Raw genomic sequence first — 16,823 nt, 5'->3', positions numbered from 1 at the left:
GTGAATCCGACTTGTATCTATGTAGACACAGGTTCTATCCCTGTCCTAGCTTAGTGGGTAAAGGATCCAGCCGTTGCCATGAGCTGTGCTGTAGGTTGCAGACGCTGCTCCATCTGGTGATGTGGCTGTGGCTGTGGCGTAGGCCGGCAGCTATAGCTCCGATTCGACCCTTAGCCTGGGAACTTCCATATGCCACGGGTACAGCCCTATGAAGCAAAATTAAATACATTAATTAATTAAAATTATAACATAAGGAATCTTATCTCTGATAATTCTCTTTGTCTTAACATCTACTCTGTGTGGTATTAATATAGATGTTCCAAGTTTCTTATGCTTGCTGTTTGCATGGTTTGTATTTTTCTAATCTTTTACTTTTAAGAGGTCTGTCTCTTCAGATTTAAAATGCAAAGAGGGAGGAAGAGAGCCTTGCTTTCTTTCTTTTTTGTCTAGTCTGATCATCTGCCTTTTAATTAAAGTGTTTGTAATCCATTTACATTTAAAGTAATTATCAGTATGGTTGGGTTTCAGTCTACCGTCTTGGCATTTGTTTTCTATTTGTTCCATCTGTATTATGTTCCTCTGCTCGTCCTTTTCTGCCTTCTCTTGGGTAAATCAATTATTTTTTTAGTATCACATTCGATTCCCTTCTGTAGACTTTTTAGCTCATCCTCTTTATGTTATTTTTAATGGTTGCTTTAGCCTGGAGATCACAACATGCATCTTTAACGCATGACAGTCTACCTACAACTAATATTTCCTTTCTCACCTACCTGATCTGTATGCTCTTTTTGTCACATATTTAACCTCTACCTATGCTATAAACCCCACAATCGTTATTGTTATTTTACTTTAAATAATTAGTCATCTTTTAAATAATTGTAAAATAAACATAATAAAATGTCTTGTATATTTACCTATGACTGGATCCCTTCTGGTGTTCTGGGTCCATTTCTGCCACTGTGAGTTTCCACTGGGGGTGATTTCCCTTCAGGAGAAAGAATATTTTGTATCACTTCTAGCAGTTCTGATACACAGTAAATGGATTCTCTCATACTCTTTCTGATGACTATGGTTTCTATCTTGTCTTCATATTGTTTAACCACCTTATCGAGGCATAAATTACGGAGCATAAAATTCATCCATTTTAAGCATATTCAGTGATTATTAGTAAACTTACAGAATTGTAAAAGCATCACCACAATCAATTTTTTTTAATTCAGTGAATTTTATTATATTTATAGTTGTACAACCATCATCACAATTTAATTTTAGAAGATTTCCATCCCAAACCCGGAGTCCATCCCTCCCCTGCAACCATTCCCCTTTGGTAACTGTAAGTTTTTCAAAGTCTGTGAGTCTGTTTCTGTTCTGCATATAAGTTTCTTCGTATCTTTTTTTTAGAGTCTACATATAAGTGATAGCATATGATGTTTGTCTCTCACTGTCTGACTAATTTCACTTAGCATGATAATTTCTAGGTCTATCCACGTTGCTGCAAATACCATTATTTCATTCTTTTTTATGGCTGAGTAATATTCCATTGTATATAAGTACCACATCTTCTTGATCCACTCCTCTGTGAATGGACATTCAGGTTGCTTCCATGTCTAGGCAATTGTATACAGTGCTGCAATGAACACTGGGGTGCATGTATCTTTTCAAGTCATGGGTTTCTTCATATAGTTGCCCAGTAGTGGGATTACTGGATCATATGGTAATTCTATTTTTAGTTTTTTGAGGAAACTTCATAGTGTTTTCCATAGTGGTTGCACCAAGTTATAGTCCCACCAACATTGTAAAGGATTCCCTCTTCTCCACCCTCTCTCCAACATTTATTGTTTATAGATTTTTTTTGATGATGGTTATTCCGGCTGGTGTAACACAATCCAGTTTTAATATATTTCCATCCCTTCAAAAAGTCCTTCATGACCATTTGTAGCAACTTTCTTTTCCACCCACACCAGCAAGCAAACATTTGTCTACTTTTGGGGGGCATTTCATATAAATGGAATCATACATTACGTGGTATTTTGGTTCATTTCTTCTAGCATAATGTTCATGAGGTTTACCCATGTTACAACATGTCAGTGTTTTAATGTATGAATATCCATTTAGATCATCCACTCACCAGTTGCTATACATTTGTATTGTTTCCAGTTTGGGGCTATTATGATAATGCTATTATCAACATTTTCGTAGGAGGCTTTGTGTCAACATATGTCTTCATTTCTCCTGGGTACATACCAAGTAGTTGAATTATGGGGTCATATTTTAATTGTAGAGTTAACCTCTTAAGAAACCATCATTAAGATGGAGGAATAGAAGGACTGGAGCTCAGGTCTCCAGAGGAAACAGTTTGGGGGGTGGGGGGATGTGCTTGAGTTATGGGATGGAAATCCTGTGAAATGGAATTGTTATGATCATTATACGACTACAGATGTGATAAAAAAATAAAATATTCTCTTCCAAAAAAAAAAAAAGAAACTATCAAACTATTTTCCAAAGTTGTTGCACTATTTTACTTTCTCACAAACAACAGCTAAGTATTTGTTTTCATATTTGAAAGCCATTTTTAGCTGGATATGAAATTGTAGATTGACAGTTGATCGTTTTTCTTTCTTAACTTTAGATATGCTGTTCCATTGCAGTATGGTCACTCTCGTTTCTCATAAGATATCAGTCATAATGGTTCTTCTTGTTCCCCTATAGGTAATATGTCTTTTTCCTCTTCCTGCTTTTAATATCCTCTCTTTAATTTTGAATTTTGAAAGTTTTAACTATGATATGTCTAGCTATGGTCATCTCAAGGTTTAATCAGCTTCTTGGATTTATGAGTTGATATCATTAATTGATTTGGAGAAAATCTTGGCCATTATCTATTTACTTGTTTCTTCTGCATCATCTTCTCTTCTACTTTGGGGACTCTAATTAAACATCTGTTAAAACACTTTATATTATCCCACAGACCTCTTTTCCTTTATTTTAGTTTTGGTTTGGATAATATGTTGGCTTTCCAGGCTTGCTTATTGTCAGAGGCTTTCTGGGATTCTGATCCATTATTCTAGTCCACGTGAAACCATGAAAGTTTGTTAGGAATTCATGGTTCCTCCTTACACATGTCTCTAGTGAATTCTTCTTTCTCCAACTATTACATGAAAGATGAAAGCAGACATGTATCTCTTCTCTCACGAGAATGGGTCATTGCTGATATGGAGTTGAGGTCCTTTAGATTTCTTTTCCACCAGTTCTCTTAGAGAGTTTTAAAAGTCTGTGATTCAGAGTTTCCATTGTGGCTCAGCAGGTTAAGAGCCCAACAAAATGTCTGTGAGGATGCAGGTTCGATCCCTGGCCTCACCCAGTGAGTTAAAGATCTGGCATTGCCTCGAGTTGTGGTATAGGTCACATATGTGGCTTGGATCCTGTGTTGCCGTGGCTGTGGGGTAGGCCGGTAACTGCAACTCTGATTTGACCCTTAGCCTGGTGGGGGAAAAAAAAAATCTGTGCTTGTGTAGTTCATGAGGCTTACTGTTTCTAAATTTAACTGGAAGTAGAAGTTTCTGTGTGCTTCATTTATTTTTTAAAAGCTTCCTTCATTCCGTAAAGATTGTTCCAAGTTATATTTTCACCCACAGAGTACTGAAAACACCACTTATACCCAAAATAGCAACACCCAAATTTCAAATGCTTATCCCAGAGCCATGCTTAATGAACACTTCTTCTTTGATAAGTTTGCCTATGAGTCCACTATTAGAATTCTACATTTTTTTCCATCATCTTATGATTCCACTGTTAGAATTCTACATTTTTCTCCTTCCATACCAGGTGTGCCAGAGACAGAGCACAGAGAAAACTCCACCCAGATGTGCATTATTTATTCTTCTGCAGAGCATTTGTCCTGAGACTCTTTCTCCTTACCTCCTTGAGGAAGTAATCTATCTTACCTGAAATTAACCTGAAAATCTCTTCCCCCTTTCTTGCCTTGAGCCTAGAGACAATCCTTCATAGCTAGCTTCTTGCTTTTTTCTACTCTTGACTCTCCAGCTCTATGAAAACATTCAAATGACATATCTCAGTCAAAGAATGTGATTTATCAACATTTTGGAAATTTCCAAAAGTGTTGCCTTGGGCAACCGACACACCCCAATGAAACCCCAGCCTGAGTGGTATGAATGCTTATAATCAGCCTGCCATATTATACCAGAAACTGCCCTCTTGTGCATTTCCGTGTGGCTTCTTACCACTCCCTCTTTACCTTTCTTTGTTCTAGCTTTTCGATGTACCGAAACCCCTCCTTGAAAAGGGAGAGCAAATGAAAGAAGCCGTAATGGATTTATGTGCATTATGCACGTGGAAATAATATGCATTATTTTAGTGGAGGGGGCCCAGCTTCCACTAAGATAGCAGGAAGGCGCTAAAAAGACAAAAAGACGGAAAAAAAAAAAAAAAAAAAGGAGTTCCCATTGTGGCGCAGTGGAAACGAATCCGACTAGGAACTATGAGGTTGGGTTCCATCCCTGGCCTTGCTCAGTGGGTTAAGGATCTGGCATTGCTGTGGCTGGCAGCTGTAGCTCTGATTAGACCCCTAGCCTGGGGACCTCCATGTGCCGAGGGTGCAGCCCGAAAAAAAAAAAGATAGCATGAAGGAAGATTTACTTTTTTAGATGCCTTTCCTCCCTAGGCTGGCCCTAGATTGGATAGAAATACAGAGCAAGTCATTTGATGTCCCTACCTGCTGTTTTTAGGCAGGTGGAATCTTAAAGTACAGAGCATTAACAGTCTGCAGCTTGACAAGATCCAGTGACATAACTGTAATGTACTTCTAATTATTGCTAACTTATGTTTCTTACATATAATCCTGATGATTTATTTATTTATTTATTTGAAATCTCACCATTCATGATCAGCATCTAATACAGCTGTTTTTGCAAATCATGAACTTGAGCAGAAAATCACTTCTGATCGCATTCATTTGATCCTTTGGGCTTTCCAGCTCTTTCCACAAGTTCCATTTACTCCCTTGGTCTCTGTCTTGACACAGACTAACCGTGATATGTCAACTAACAATATGATTACCTGCTGATTTGCTAATTTAAGACATTCAAATTCAATTTCAAATGAAAGATTTTCCACATTTAAAGATTAAATCCTCTTACTTCTGGCTCAATCCCCATTTAGTATTAGGTTCTGTTGAAAATTGGATTTTGCCTCCATAGCACACATACGTCCATACAGACACGTACATGCATTCTGTGTTAGTTAAGATAGTGCTGTCTTCTGCACCAGATAGGTGCTAAAACCTCAGGGGCTCACCAGAAGACAGGTTTATTTCCCACTCATGTAAAAAATCCATTGGCAGAGTGACGGAGATGAGGATGAAGGCAACAGGAGTGTGTGCAGAGACCTAGGTTGATAGAGGCTCTGCCATCTTCAACACTTAGCTCCAAAGATCAGGTTGAAGAAGAGAAATGAGTCCTACCGGAGGTTCTTATGGGCCAGGACTGAAAGTGATATTCATTCTGTCCTCACTCCATTGGATAGAATCCAGTGGTAGCCCTGATTGGGAAACCACTTTTTCAGAAAGAGCTCTGTACTGTGGGAGGAGCAAAAGCTTCCGTGGACCTTCAGCCAGCTTTCTTGATACTCATAAGTAGATCTGAGGCTCCCTGGCTGCACTTACTAGTTCTTCAGGATACATCTCCAGGACTCTAAAAGCTTGCGGGGTAGGCTGGTGGGATGGGAGACTTGATGCTAAGCACCAAAGACTAACGCAGGTGGAGCTGCTGCTTGGATAGATGGCTCAGAAGTCCTCCATCCATGGAAAGAAGTGATGATGGCATCATTTTGTCCTGCTTTTTACTCCTGCATTCTTTCATTTATTAATCAGCATTATCTTTTTAATTTAATTTTTATTTTATATTGGAGTATAATGATTTACAGCATTGGGTTACTTTCAGGGGTATAGCAGAGTGATTCAATTATACACATACATATATCCTTTTTTTTCCAGATTCTTTTCCCATATAGGTTATTACAGAATATTGAGTAGAGTTCCCTGTGCTATGTAGTAGGTTCCCGTTGATTATCTATTCTATGTATAGTAGTGTGTATATGTCAACCCTAAACTCCAATTTATCCTCCCCCCGCCACCAAGTTTCCCTTTTGGTAATCGCAAGTTTGTTTTTGAGGACAGATCAGATGTTATCTTGATTAATTGCCTTTTTTTTTTTTTTTTTAAGGCCACACAGGCTAGGGATCAAATTGGAGCTGCAGCTGCTGGCCTATACCACAGCCACAGCAACAGCAGATACAAGCTGCATCTGCAACCTATGCTGCAGCTTGTAGCAATACCAGATCCTTAACCCACTGAGTGGGGCCAGGGATGAACCCGCATCCTCAAAGATGCTATTTCGAGTTCTTAACCTACTGAGCCATAACAGGAACTCCTGATTGCTTGCTTTATGCCTGGCAACATGCTAAGTGTTAGAGACACAATAAAACATTTAAACCCTACAATGGGTAAGAGCTATAATGGATTTCTGTGCATTATGCATGTGGAAGTAATATGTATTATTTTAGTGGAGGAAGCTTGCCTTCCATCAAGGTAGTATGAGAAATTCCCAGCACAGGGTCCCAGAGGTCTATTTGCTCATTAGATTTCTAGGGTTTCCTTACTCTAATCCCTTGCCTATTTGCAGCCCCTGGTTCCAACTTTGCCCTCCACTCTCACGGATCATATATTTATTTTCCTTTGTAGAAAGATCTCTCTGGTCACAGATTGTCCACAAGATGGATTCAATAGTAGTGAAATTAGAGGAAGGAAGATCCAAGAGGCTACTCTGTGATAGCCTACCCTGGATCCTTCTTCCTATGAAATAAAATTTAAATGTCTACCCACAACTCACAAGGCCCTTTGCAATCAGGCTCCTGCCTGACATTTCTAGCATTCTCCATGGCTCTCCACCTTTAGTCCCTAACTCCACCTGGGAATTTCTGCCATATTGGGCTACTCAGTTTCTCTTGTCTTACCACGTCACTTTGTGCCCCTGCCTATGCTTAAAATGTCATTTTCCTACCTATCTGCTCATCTATAAATCTAGAAATCCTCTTGTTTTTCAAGGTTTAACAAAGTGTTTCTTGCTGAGGGAAAGCTTCTCTAATGCCCGCTCCACGTGGCAAACTTAGATTCCTTCTCTGTGTTCAAACCACATTTTGTGTCAACATCACTTAAAGCAAATGTAATTTATATGACATCACATCATTGTACCATATCATATCAATCATATTGTGATACTTTATGCCTTTTACAATGACCTCCTTGAGGAAAAGGAGAGTGACTTGCCGTCTTCTTATAGCCTATGCCTTGCTATGTACTGGATACATAGTGTATTCAATAAATAACCATGGACTGGATGGATGGATAGATGGATGAATGAATTCCCATTGTGGGAAACAACTCATAGAGAACAGAGTGCATTTAATAAGGCAGGTGTTGAGAAGTTCAGTTTGGACAATAGGATGGTGCTGAGGAGCAGTTATGGGAAAAAAATAGCTGGAAAAGTAGGTTGATGTCACTGCACACGCACATTTGATTCTACCAGCAATGGAAGGCAGTTGAAGGTATGTGAACCAGGGTGGTGAGAACCAGTTCTCACAAGGATGGCTCTGGTGATTCTGAATAAGAAGATGGGGGCAGGCATAGAGGCAGAGTGGGTAAGAGGCTGAGAGTGGACCTTTGTCGCTTTTGAGCGGTCCAGCATCCTCACACTAATCCATGTTGGGGACATCTCCCCTCGATGACCCAGCTGTTACTCGGCAGCCATGGGGACCAAAAAATTTCCTAACTAGATCTCCTAACAGTTGAGGTTGGGGTGACCAGCTGGACACCACACTCAGAATTTTGACTCCAGAGAGTATTACACAGGGACAGTTAGAGGTCACTCATGGAAGCAAAGGAGGAGTGACACGTCCAATAGTTGTGGGTTCCAGTGGTGGTAACCTATCCACATTGGTTCCTAAAGCATCACCTGGGAGGTTATCTTCTGCAGTTGAGATTCTCTTGGTTCCTGACTAATTTCTGAAGCTGTTTCTCCAAGTTCCTGTTAATTCTGTAAGAGCCACTTGATAACGTCCTTGTGTGTTACTTTTCCGTGAGTTAGCCAAGAACAGTTCACTTTCTATCATCTGCAACCAAGTGCCCTGACAGGTATAGAATTGAATCAGTGGTAGATAGCAGTGGATACCCACCCAATATCCATTTCCTTCCTAACCCACATTCTTCCTTGCGTAACCCTCCATCCTCATGCAATTCACATACTTAGGAAGAATTAAGTCCACTCCTTGCTGGAGGAATGGGTCTAATTTGACTTAAGCCAATCAGCACTCTCCTTACCCCAACCACAGAAAGTTCAGAAGCGAATAGGTGACCTAAAGGGTCCAGTTTTGGAATGAAATGGAGGCAGTTGTTGCTCCTGGCGGCCAGTTTGGAAATCAGCTTTAGAATGACACTGAACTTCAGAAGACAGAGTCAGAAGAACAGAGCCCTTTGATAAGCTCATTGAGCCTCTGAATGAATCATTCCTGAACCCTAGTCAAGCTGTGCACTAGTCAAGCCAATGGAAGGGATCAAAGATGACTGAGGTTATGATGTAAGTTACTGGGTAGAGGGTGGTGTCCAGTTGAAAGAGGGAGCACAGGAAGAGCAGCAGGCTTGGTGGGAAGATTAGAAGTTCAGGTCCCAAAATGGTACACTGGCTTTTTTAGAAGTTTTTTGGTTTTTGGTTTGTTTGTTTGTTTGTTTGCTCCATAATTATTTCATTGTGATTAAAGAGTAAGAGTTCACAAATACTTTCATCTATTTACACCTCAAACTAAAGTCCAGGCCTTTTAAAAAGAGAGTAGAAATAGTTGCATAGAAGAACCACTGTTCGTAGATTTGCTCCCGTGCTGCAAGTCTCAGCATGAGAAGGAGAGTGGAGCTAGGCTGAAAGGGAATCTGTGTCTAGAGTTTTGGCCAGTCAAAACTATAACAGTTTTGCCATAATGTCCATCCCTAATTAATACCAATAAAGACGAGTACCTATAACCACTGTAAGCCATTATCTCAGTTTTTACCCTTACCCGTCTTTTTGGTTTTTTGTTTTTCTGCTAAAGATGAATATTAATAGCTAAAGACGGAAATGAATGAAGGTGAATGTGTATCTCACTGTTAAGGGAGTAGAAGTCTGATCACAATTTATTCCTGTCCCCTGCATGATTAAATTATTTCAGATAAAGTTACCATTATCTACCCAGGCTTGGAATTTTATAATCGCCTTCTGTCCCTGCCTCCCTTCGTCTTTTTCTGGTACCTTCAACCTCTCCTCCTCCTCACGTCATTCTCCATCCCCAAACCATTACCTTGACAGTCAATTAGTTGTGAAATCTTGCCTCTTCCATGTCCATATCTCTTCCTTTCCTTATGTTACTATTGCATCTCCATGACCCAGCCTCTCATCACCTTCCTGCTAGAGGGTGAAAACCAAATCCCTCTTTACTCCAAACTCGATCTTTTCATATGCTTCTGATAGATCCCATACCTTTCTGAGCGAAATATACTCATTCTTTGCCCTGGCACTCAAATTCCTTGTCTTGGTGGCCACAGACTTCTCTTCTCAGCTTATAACTCACTGTAGCCCTGCTCGGACTTTCCATTCTAGCTCAAGGATCACACTGGATCATGGCAGGGTGATTTACCTTCTCCTTCTAACATTTAGATGGTTCCCAATTACCAAAAATACCATAAATATACTTTGATGACCATCGTTGGTGGTAATTTTTTCCATATATTTTGGATTATTTTCTCAGGCTAGACTGTTAGAAGTGGAATTATTGGCTCAGAGGGACCTTCTCAAGACTTTCTCTGTCTTCTGATGTTGCTATTAATTGTTTTTCCAGAAGGTTATACTTTGTAACATTCCCACAGGCAACACAGGATCACCTCTGCCCTGATTATAAGCACACTTTTTTTTTTTTTTTTTTTTTTTTTTTTTTTTTTTTTTTTTTTTAGGGCTGCACTCAAGGCATGTGGAAGTTCCTGGGCTAGGGGTCAAATTGAAGCTACAGCTGCTGGCCTGTGCCACAGCCACAGCAACATGGGATCCAAGCCGTGTCTGTGACCTACACTATAGTTCACAGCAATGCCCGATCCTTAACCCACTGAACGAGGCCAGGGATCGAACCTGCATCCCTGTGGTTCCTAGTCAGGTTCATTAACCGCTGAGCCACGAAGGGAACTCCAGAATGGGACTATTTTTATATACAACTATGGCGTGATCTCTTGGGTCCTGTTTTTTAGTGATTAAAGCAAGACAGAAGAAAAAAAATGCAAAGTATGCTATCATTTGTCAAAGAAAGAGAGGGAAAATAATGCACATATATATATTTACATATATATAGTACATTTACATACATATATATTGTAATTTTTTAAAGGAGAGGACAGATAAATGACAAAGATGAAATGGTAGTAACCTGTATGGGAGGGAAGGGAAGAGCGAATGTGGTGGAGGAGACAGGGCTAGAAGCTAGATTTCTTTATAGATCTGTAGTTTTAAGTTTTGGACCATGTGAGATGTTTTATAAGTATAAAACAAAATTAAATGTCATGAGAAAGGCTGTCCTTAGGGATCAAAAGTAGAAGGAAACAAATGAACCTCACTCGGTATCCAGTTGGTAGAACAGAGGAACTATTCTAGTGACCAAAGCATCAGAATCCCTACTGGCCTTCTGGGATATACCCTTAAGACAAAAAGAACTAGGGAAAAAAAATTTAAGTTTTTCCTAGTGAATATTGTGATTCTGAAGCTGGTGTGTATTGTAGCATGGACTAGGGCAAGTGAGTAATTACATTACTGGTAAGGACCAAGATATTTGGTGTGGAAGAAAGAAGATACAGATGTAAGGTTGAGAAATTCTGGATTTGCACTGACATTATTAGTCTGAACTCATCATGCCTGTTATCTTTCAAACACATTCATACATTTTCTAGCTGGGTCCCTGAAAAAGCCTTGTAAACAATAACCAACTCAGTGCAAAGAGCATCTCTAAGTCTGTAGATTAGGATCTTAAAATATATTGGAAATACTTACCAAATGAAACTGAGAAAGAAATGACTGATTCCTTATCTGGGGCAGGAAATGGATGAGATGAGTCTGGAACATCTTGTCCTGCCAGATGGCGAGGTAGTTCTCGGAGACTACTGAGATGGTGTCAAAAGGCCACAGGAGCCAACCTGATTAGATTCTCACCAGCAACTTAAGCACCAATAAGATAAAACAATGGATTTAAACCCCTCAAGTGTGTGTAGCCCTGAAGTTCATAGTGATGCTTAATAAAGTAAAAAAGCTCGTGATCTTCTTTGAAAGATAAAGGGAAGCAAGTAGTTTTTGTTTTTGTTTTTTTTTCCAGAAAAAGCCAGATAATAAAGGAAAACAAATCAAGTGTGTATTTTGCCTGTCTTACAGAAATGTAGCTCAGGGTGACTCCACAGTAGATGAGAAGTTCCTTGTGGAGTTCCTCGGTGGCTCAGTGGATTAAGGATCCGGAGTTGTCATTGCTGTGGCTTTGGTGCAATTTTCCTTCCCTGACTCTGAAACTTCGGCATGCTGCAGGCACGGCCAAAAAAACAAAAACAAAAACTGGCTTTGGAGTTCCCTGGTGGCTCAGCGGGTTAAGGATCAGGTGTTTTAACTGCTATTGTGGGTTCGATCCCTGACCCTGGAACTTCTGCATGCTGTGGGCGTGGCCAAAAAGAAAAAAAGAGGTAGTTCTTTTTAATGGAAATATTCCATGAATAAATGAAGGGGAAATCATCATTTTTCATTTTCTAATGAAAAAGTGAGTCTAGGCATTGAGCACAAAAGGCTGCTAATACCATAAAAAAGAGACCAACAAGCATTTCACACCTCCTGATGGAAGTACACCATCCCTGGGAGAGTCTTGCCAAACCCAACCTATTGAGCCTCTGGATCTAACTAACAGGACCTACAGGTAGGAGAGAAACCAGTTAAATGACACTATGTGGAATTCATTAAGGACATCCAGCCTGGAGAGAATCCAGACTGAGCGAATAAAATGGTTGCATCTGCATATTTTCAGACAAAGGCAATAGCAAGTGCAAAGGTGCTGACGTGAGAAAGAACTTGGCATTTTTTTGGGGGGACTCTCAAGAAGACCAGGGAGTTCCTGCTGTGGCTCAGGGGAAATGAATCCCATTAGTATCCACGAAGATGCAGGTTGAATCCCTGGCCTTGCTCAGTGGGTTAAGGATCTGGTGTTGCTGTGAGCTGTGGTGTAGGTCACAGATGCGGCTCGGATCCCGCGTGGCTGTGGCTGTGGTGTAGGCTGGCAATTACAAGCTCCAATTCGATCCCTAGCCTGGAAACCTCCATATGCCGTGGGTATAGCCCTAAAAAGACAAAAGACAAAAAAAAAAAAAAAAAAAAAAAAAATCCAGTAGTTTTATTTCAAAATCACTACCTGCTCTTGACGCCTCTAATTTCACCCTAAAACCACTATTTACTCAGTTTAAGATGTGACCACCCTGTGGTATTTTTCATCATACAGATGCCTCTCTAATGGGTAACTCTGTAAGTTATCAGCCATTTAATGATAACATAAAACAACCAAGAGCTGTGTCCTTGAAAAGATATTTTAAAAGTGAAAAGCATATCCATTCCAAAGGCAATAGTTTGCATCTCTTCACCCCAAATTCCCAGTCCATCCCACTCCCTTTCTGCCCCCTTGGCAACCACACACTGTTCTCTCTGTCCTTGATTTTCTTTTCTGTGGAAAGGTTCCTTTGTGCAAAAAAAATAAATAAAAGTGGAAAGCATACAGTGAGTGGACTCAAGAGTACAAGAAGGAATCTCCAGGGAAGAAATAAATCAAAAAGGAGAAACTAGAGTTCCATTGTGGCTCAGCAGATTAAGACCCTAACTAGTAACCATGAGGATGTAGGTTTGATCCCTGGCCTTGCTCAGTGGGTTAAGGACCTGGCATTGCCAGGAGCTGTGGTATAGGTTGCAGATGCAGCTTGTATCTGGCATTGCTATGGCTATGGCCTAGGCCGACAGCTGCAGCTCCAATTTGAACCCCTAGCCTGGAAACTTCTATATGATACAGGCGGAGCCCTTTAAAAAAAAAAGAGAAGAAGAAGAAACTGAAAATGCAGAATTGCCTATTTTACAATTTGGAGTGAAGCTCTGCTTCCTGGATAGGCTAATGTGCTCCTGTTAAGATTTGTCAGAGCAAGGCTCTTTCTCTTGAACTAACATGTGAGTATCCTTTATAGCTCTTTCCTAAGGAGAAAGTGTGAAATAATTCACAGAGCCCTTTAGATGTAGAGAGTGATGATTATAATGAGTCGTTCCTACTGCCTTGTTGCTCTTTGATCAGCTCTGGACCTGAGTGTTGGACTTAACACCTTCGACATGTAGGGACTATCACTGATATGGTGTCACGTTCTCTTGACTAGGAAGCAGTGCTAGAAAAGGCAAAAAGTCCTCTGAGCCAGAGGACTCAGTGGCACCTGAATGGCGGCATGAACAGATGAGAGCTGCTTCCTAACTTTGTGTTCAGTGACTTTATGTTGGTTGCTTGAAATCAGCCATGATGAGAATATTTACACCACAGGAATCAGCAAATGCAGCACGTTGAGCTTTTCAGAGAACGGATTGTTAGACATTTACTAGCATGCCGCTGCTGTGACCCTTACAAAAAAGTAAATTTTAGGCTATGCCAAGGTGTATGAAAAATTAGCCATGTTTTTGTTTTGCCTCTTGAGTGGGTATCGATGATATTTAAATTTGCATTCATCTTTCTGTATACTTTACGTTTCAGCTCTATTTATGTACCTATAGACCTCATTTACTTTCTCAAAAACTTTGCCTGGCATTCCATGGTTGACCAGATAGTCAGGAGAGGCCCATTAGGGCACCGCGTCATCTGGCTCTTTTTGCCTTTTCGAGTCCTGGTTCCCGTCAACTTTAACCTTCAGTGTGCCTCACCCCCCATTACCCTATTCTTTCTTTGCTCTGGATATTTCTAGTCTGTGGCCTGCAGGGTGTCTCCTTACCCCTTCTCTGTCTGATGAAGTCTCACCCATGTTTCAAGGTCAGAGCAGAAGTCATGTCCTGCTCTTTGAGGCTCCTCTGTCCCAGCTCCCTTCAGCATCCATTGCTCTTTCTCCAGTGCTCCCACCAAGTACCACCTGTGCCTTCCCGCCCTTGCTTTGCTGTACAGGTGTCTGCCCTGTGTCTTAATCTCCTCCCTTGGATGTTAAGCCTCTTGAGGTTAGTGGATTTTGCTTATCCGTCATTTTATCCTTGAGCGCAGCTGGTCCAGAGCTTTGTACAGGGCCGTCATTCAGGGCCGTCATTAGTTGGATTTTCTGCTGTATGTGTATATATATATATATATGATTTCATATTCCCCACAATGCCCTGGACAACACAGTCAATGCCACACCACACACACACACACACACACACACACACACACACACACACACACACAGTTTCTTTAGTCTGAATAGATCTATCTGTGGGCCGATTTCACTTAACGTGGGAAATGCCTTGTTGAAGGGAAATATTAGATTCAAATGAGGATCAACCACAAAACTTTCACCTTCAACCTAAAATATCACCTCTCTTTATTTACCTGTAAAATTGGACCACGTTGTCCAGTTATGGATTAGAAAGGCGCCAGTCTGTTACAAATCATGACCTCTGATGGCCACCAAAGATGCACTTGCACTCCTACTGGGCATAGATCCTGCCAGAATATTAGGAAGCTCTACTGGTACTTTTATAACTGATGATAAAGTTAAAACCAATCAGATTTTTTTCCTGTGCTCACTTCTATTGTAAAAGAAAGCTTGGTTTGTTCACTCATTAGACAGTTACTGCCTACTTATGCCACATATTCTGTTAAAGTCTCAAGATGTTAAGGTGAATTATCCATGGCCCTGCCCTTCAGGGCTTCACAGTCAGGAAAAGAAGCTGAAAAAACCATCGGACATGTTCAAAGTCTCGGACAAAATCCAGCCCCGAGGCTCTGACGATGACCCACATCAGTGGGTTTGCCCATTAGACTCTGCCATCTGTCCCCACAGGAGACAATTGCTACAGCTCCTTTCCACTGGCCGCTTTCGGTTTGAATGACCTTGGCGATGGCCTGAAATCCTGAGCTTGGAAGGGTGTTTGAGAGTTACTGGCCTGCACTTAGGCGCTTCAAATAGAAATTCACAGACCTCTAATTATCTCCTCTTACCAGGCTGCCTAAATGACTGACGACCGACTCTTTAGTCACTCCAAGAATGGATTTCTACTTAGCCTGTGCCCGCCTGCCCGGGATCCATTAGGATGCCCAGAACACGTGTGACGGCTCCAGGCCGGCACAGGGCAATTCACCAAAGCCAAGCCATTTGCAAAATGCCTCAACTTCCTGCTCATTTCTGAGGCAGAACGTTGTCACACCTTAACCTCAGGAAGCTCATCTGCAGAATAATTCCCCCACCCCCACCGGAGCCGCTGGTGTCAGATTCCCGCTTCCCCCACCCTGCTTTTTGCAAACATAAGCACTGAGCTGAAACAACAGCTATGACTCAGTTCCTAGCTAACGCTGCCTGAATTGATTTAGTCTGAGTTCAGATTTAGCACATAATCATGTTCAATTTGCTCCACTGCACTGCCTAGAGATAAAAGGCTGGGGGGGAAAAAAATAGCTCCCGCTTGTGTCAGTCTTAGTGATGATGTCATAGCCATCAGTGAGCCGGCCGCTCTTACTCTGCCGCGCTGCCTGAGACGCGGCGGGCTGCTTGCGTGCCGCGGAGGGGGCTCAGGTGCTCAGCTCGGCCATCCCCAGGGCAGGGCAGTGCCCGGCCCGGCCCAGTCACATCCATCTGGAGGCTCTCCCCGGCCGGCACGACTCGGAGGCTGCCCAGCTCTTTCTTGTCAATTCAGGAGGGGGAATGCCAGCCCCTAGCATGGACTGTGATGCTTCCACTCTGGTTGCCTGCGTGGTGGATGTGGAGGTCTTTACCAACCAGGAGGTTAAGGTATGCACCTGCAATCTTCTCTTTCATTGTTGCTGATGCTGATGCTGAAGCTGCTTTTTAGCTTAAGGGAGCAAGACTTGGGTTCCTAGTTTTCAGCTCATGATCTGCGCTAGACATGCATGCATGCGGTGAGTGCCCGGCTCTGTTCATTAGAATAAGTTAGAAGAGGCACCGGCACATTAATTTTGAATGCGATGAGGTTCACCATCGTCTGTTTGTTCTTGTCTTTGCTAAATTAGGATCATCCCCAGTCATCCCTTTCACAGTAGACCTGTTTTCATAGTCTCTTATCTGTGTCAGTAAGAATTTGCCAGTCCTTAACGTGGACAGGGGGTTTTCAATCAATGATTAAATCAAGAACGCGCATGTAATAAACAGCAAGCCCAGGCCACCCTGATCTCGGGACATTAACCCCTTCCTGGAATGGCGCTTTCATAGGCCGAGATGTGGTCTTTAAATTGAACAAAAGCTATTCTCCGGATGGCAGTTTCAATCCTCCCCCCCAGTCCCACTCTCTAGAAATCAAAGTTGGAGAGTGGCTGTCTATATTTTCTTTGTCAGGCCAGAGAAGCAAGTCATTTTCCCGGAGCAGTTGTCCGTGAAAGAAAGTTCAGGCATAAATATATTGTGCATCTCAAGACGTTTTGTTCCAGGGCGCTGGTCCTGCCTGACGGTCCCCAGCAGTTGTTTGATTGTCATAGGGAATCGTCTCCTGCTGACATACATC

At 41.6% G+C, this 16,823-nt stretch overlaps 1 protein-coding gene across 5 annotated transcripts in view; it reads left to right on the top strand.

The window, feature by feature from the left end:
- Nucleotides 1-16,823, top strand: part of RCAN2 (regulator of calcineurin 2) — a 303,837-nt gene that overhangs the window by 176,928 nt on the left and 110,086 nt on the right. For 3 of the 5 annotated variants that reach the window (XR_014810239.1, XR_014810238.1, XM_013988974.3), the window contains exon 1: nt 15,840-16,096. The exons of the other annotated variants lie outside the window; for them this stretch is intronic. Coding sequence is in view for 1 of the 3 variants with exons in the window: in XM_013988974.3 (XP_013844428.1) it covers nt 16,010-16,096 (87 nt within the window). In the remaining 2 variants the exon portion in view is untranslated. Of the gene's footprint in view, nt 1-15,839; nt 16,097-16,823 lie in introns of those variants that run through there. 5 annotated transcript variants of the gene reach the window in all.

The sequence above is a fragment of the Sus scrofa genome, chromosome 7 (assembly GCF_054392235.1).
Source record: "Sus scrofa isolate SSC_HxYL_T2T_F1_AM1 chromosome 7, Sscrofa_HxYL_maternal_Yorkshire_Landrace_v2.0, whole genome shotgun sequence".
In the NCBI taxonomy this organism is placed as follows: domain Eukaryota; kingdom Metazoa; phylum Chordata; class Mammalia; order Artiodactyla; family Suidae; genus Sus; species Sus scrofa.
This window is presented reverse-complemented; position numbering and strand designations above follow the sequence as displayed.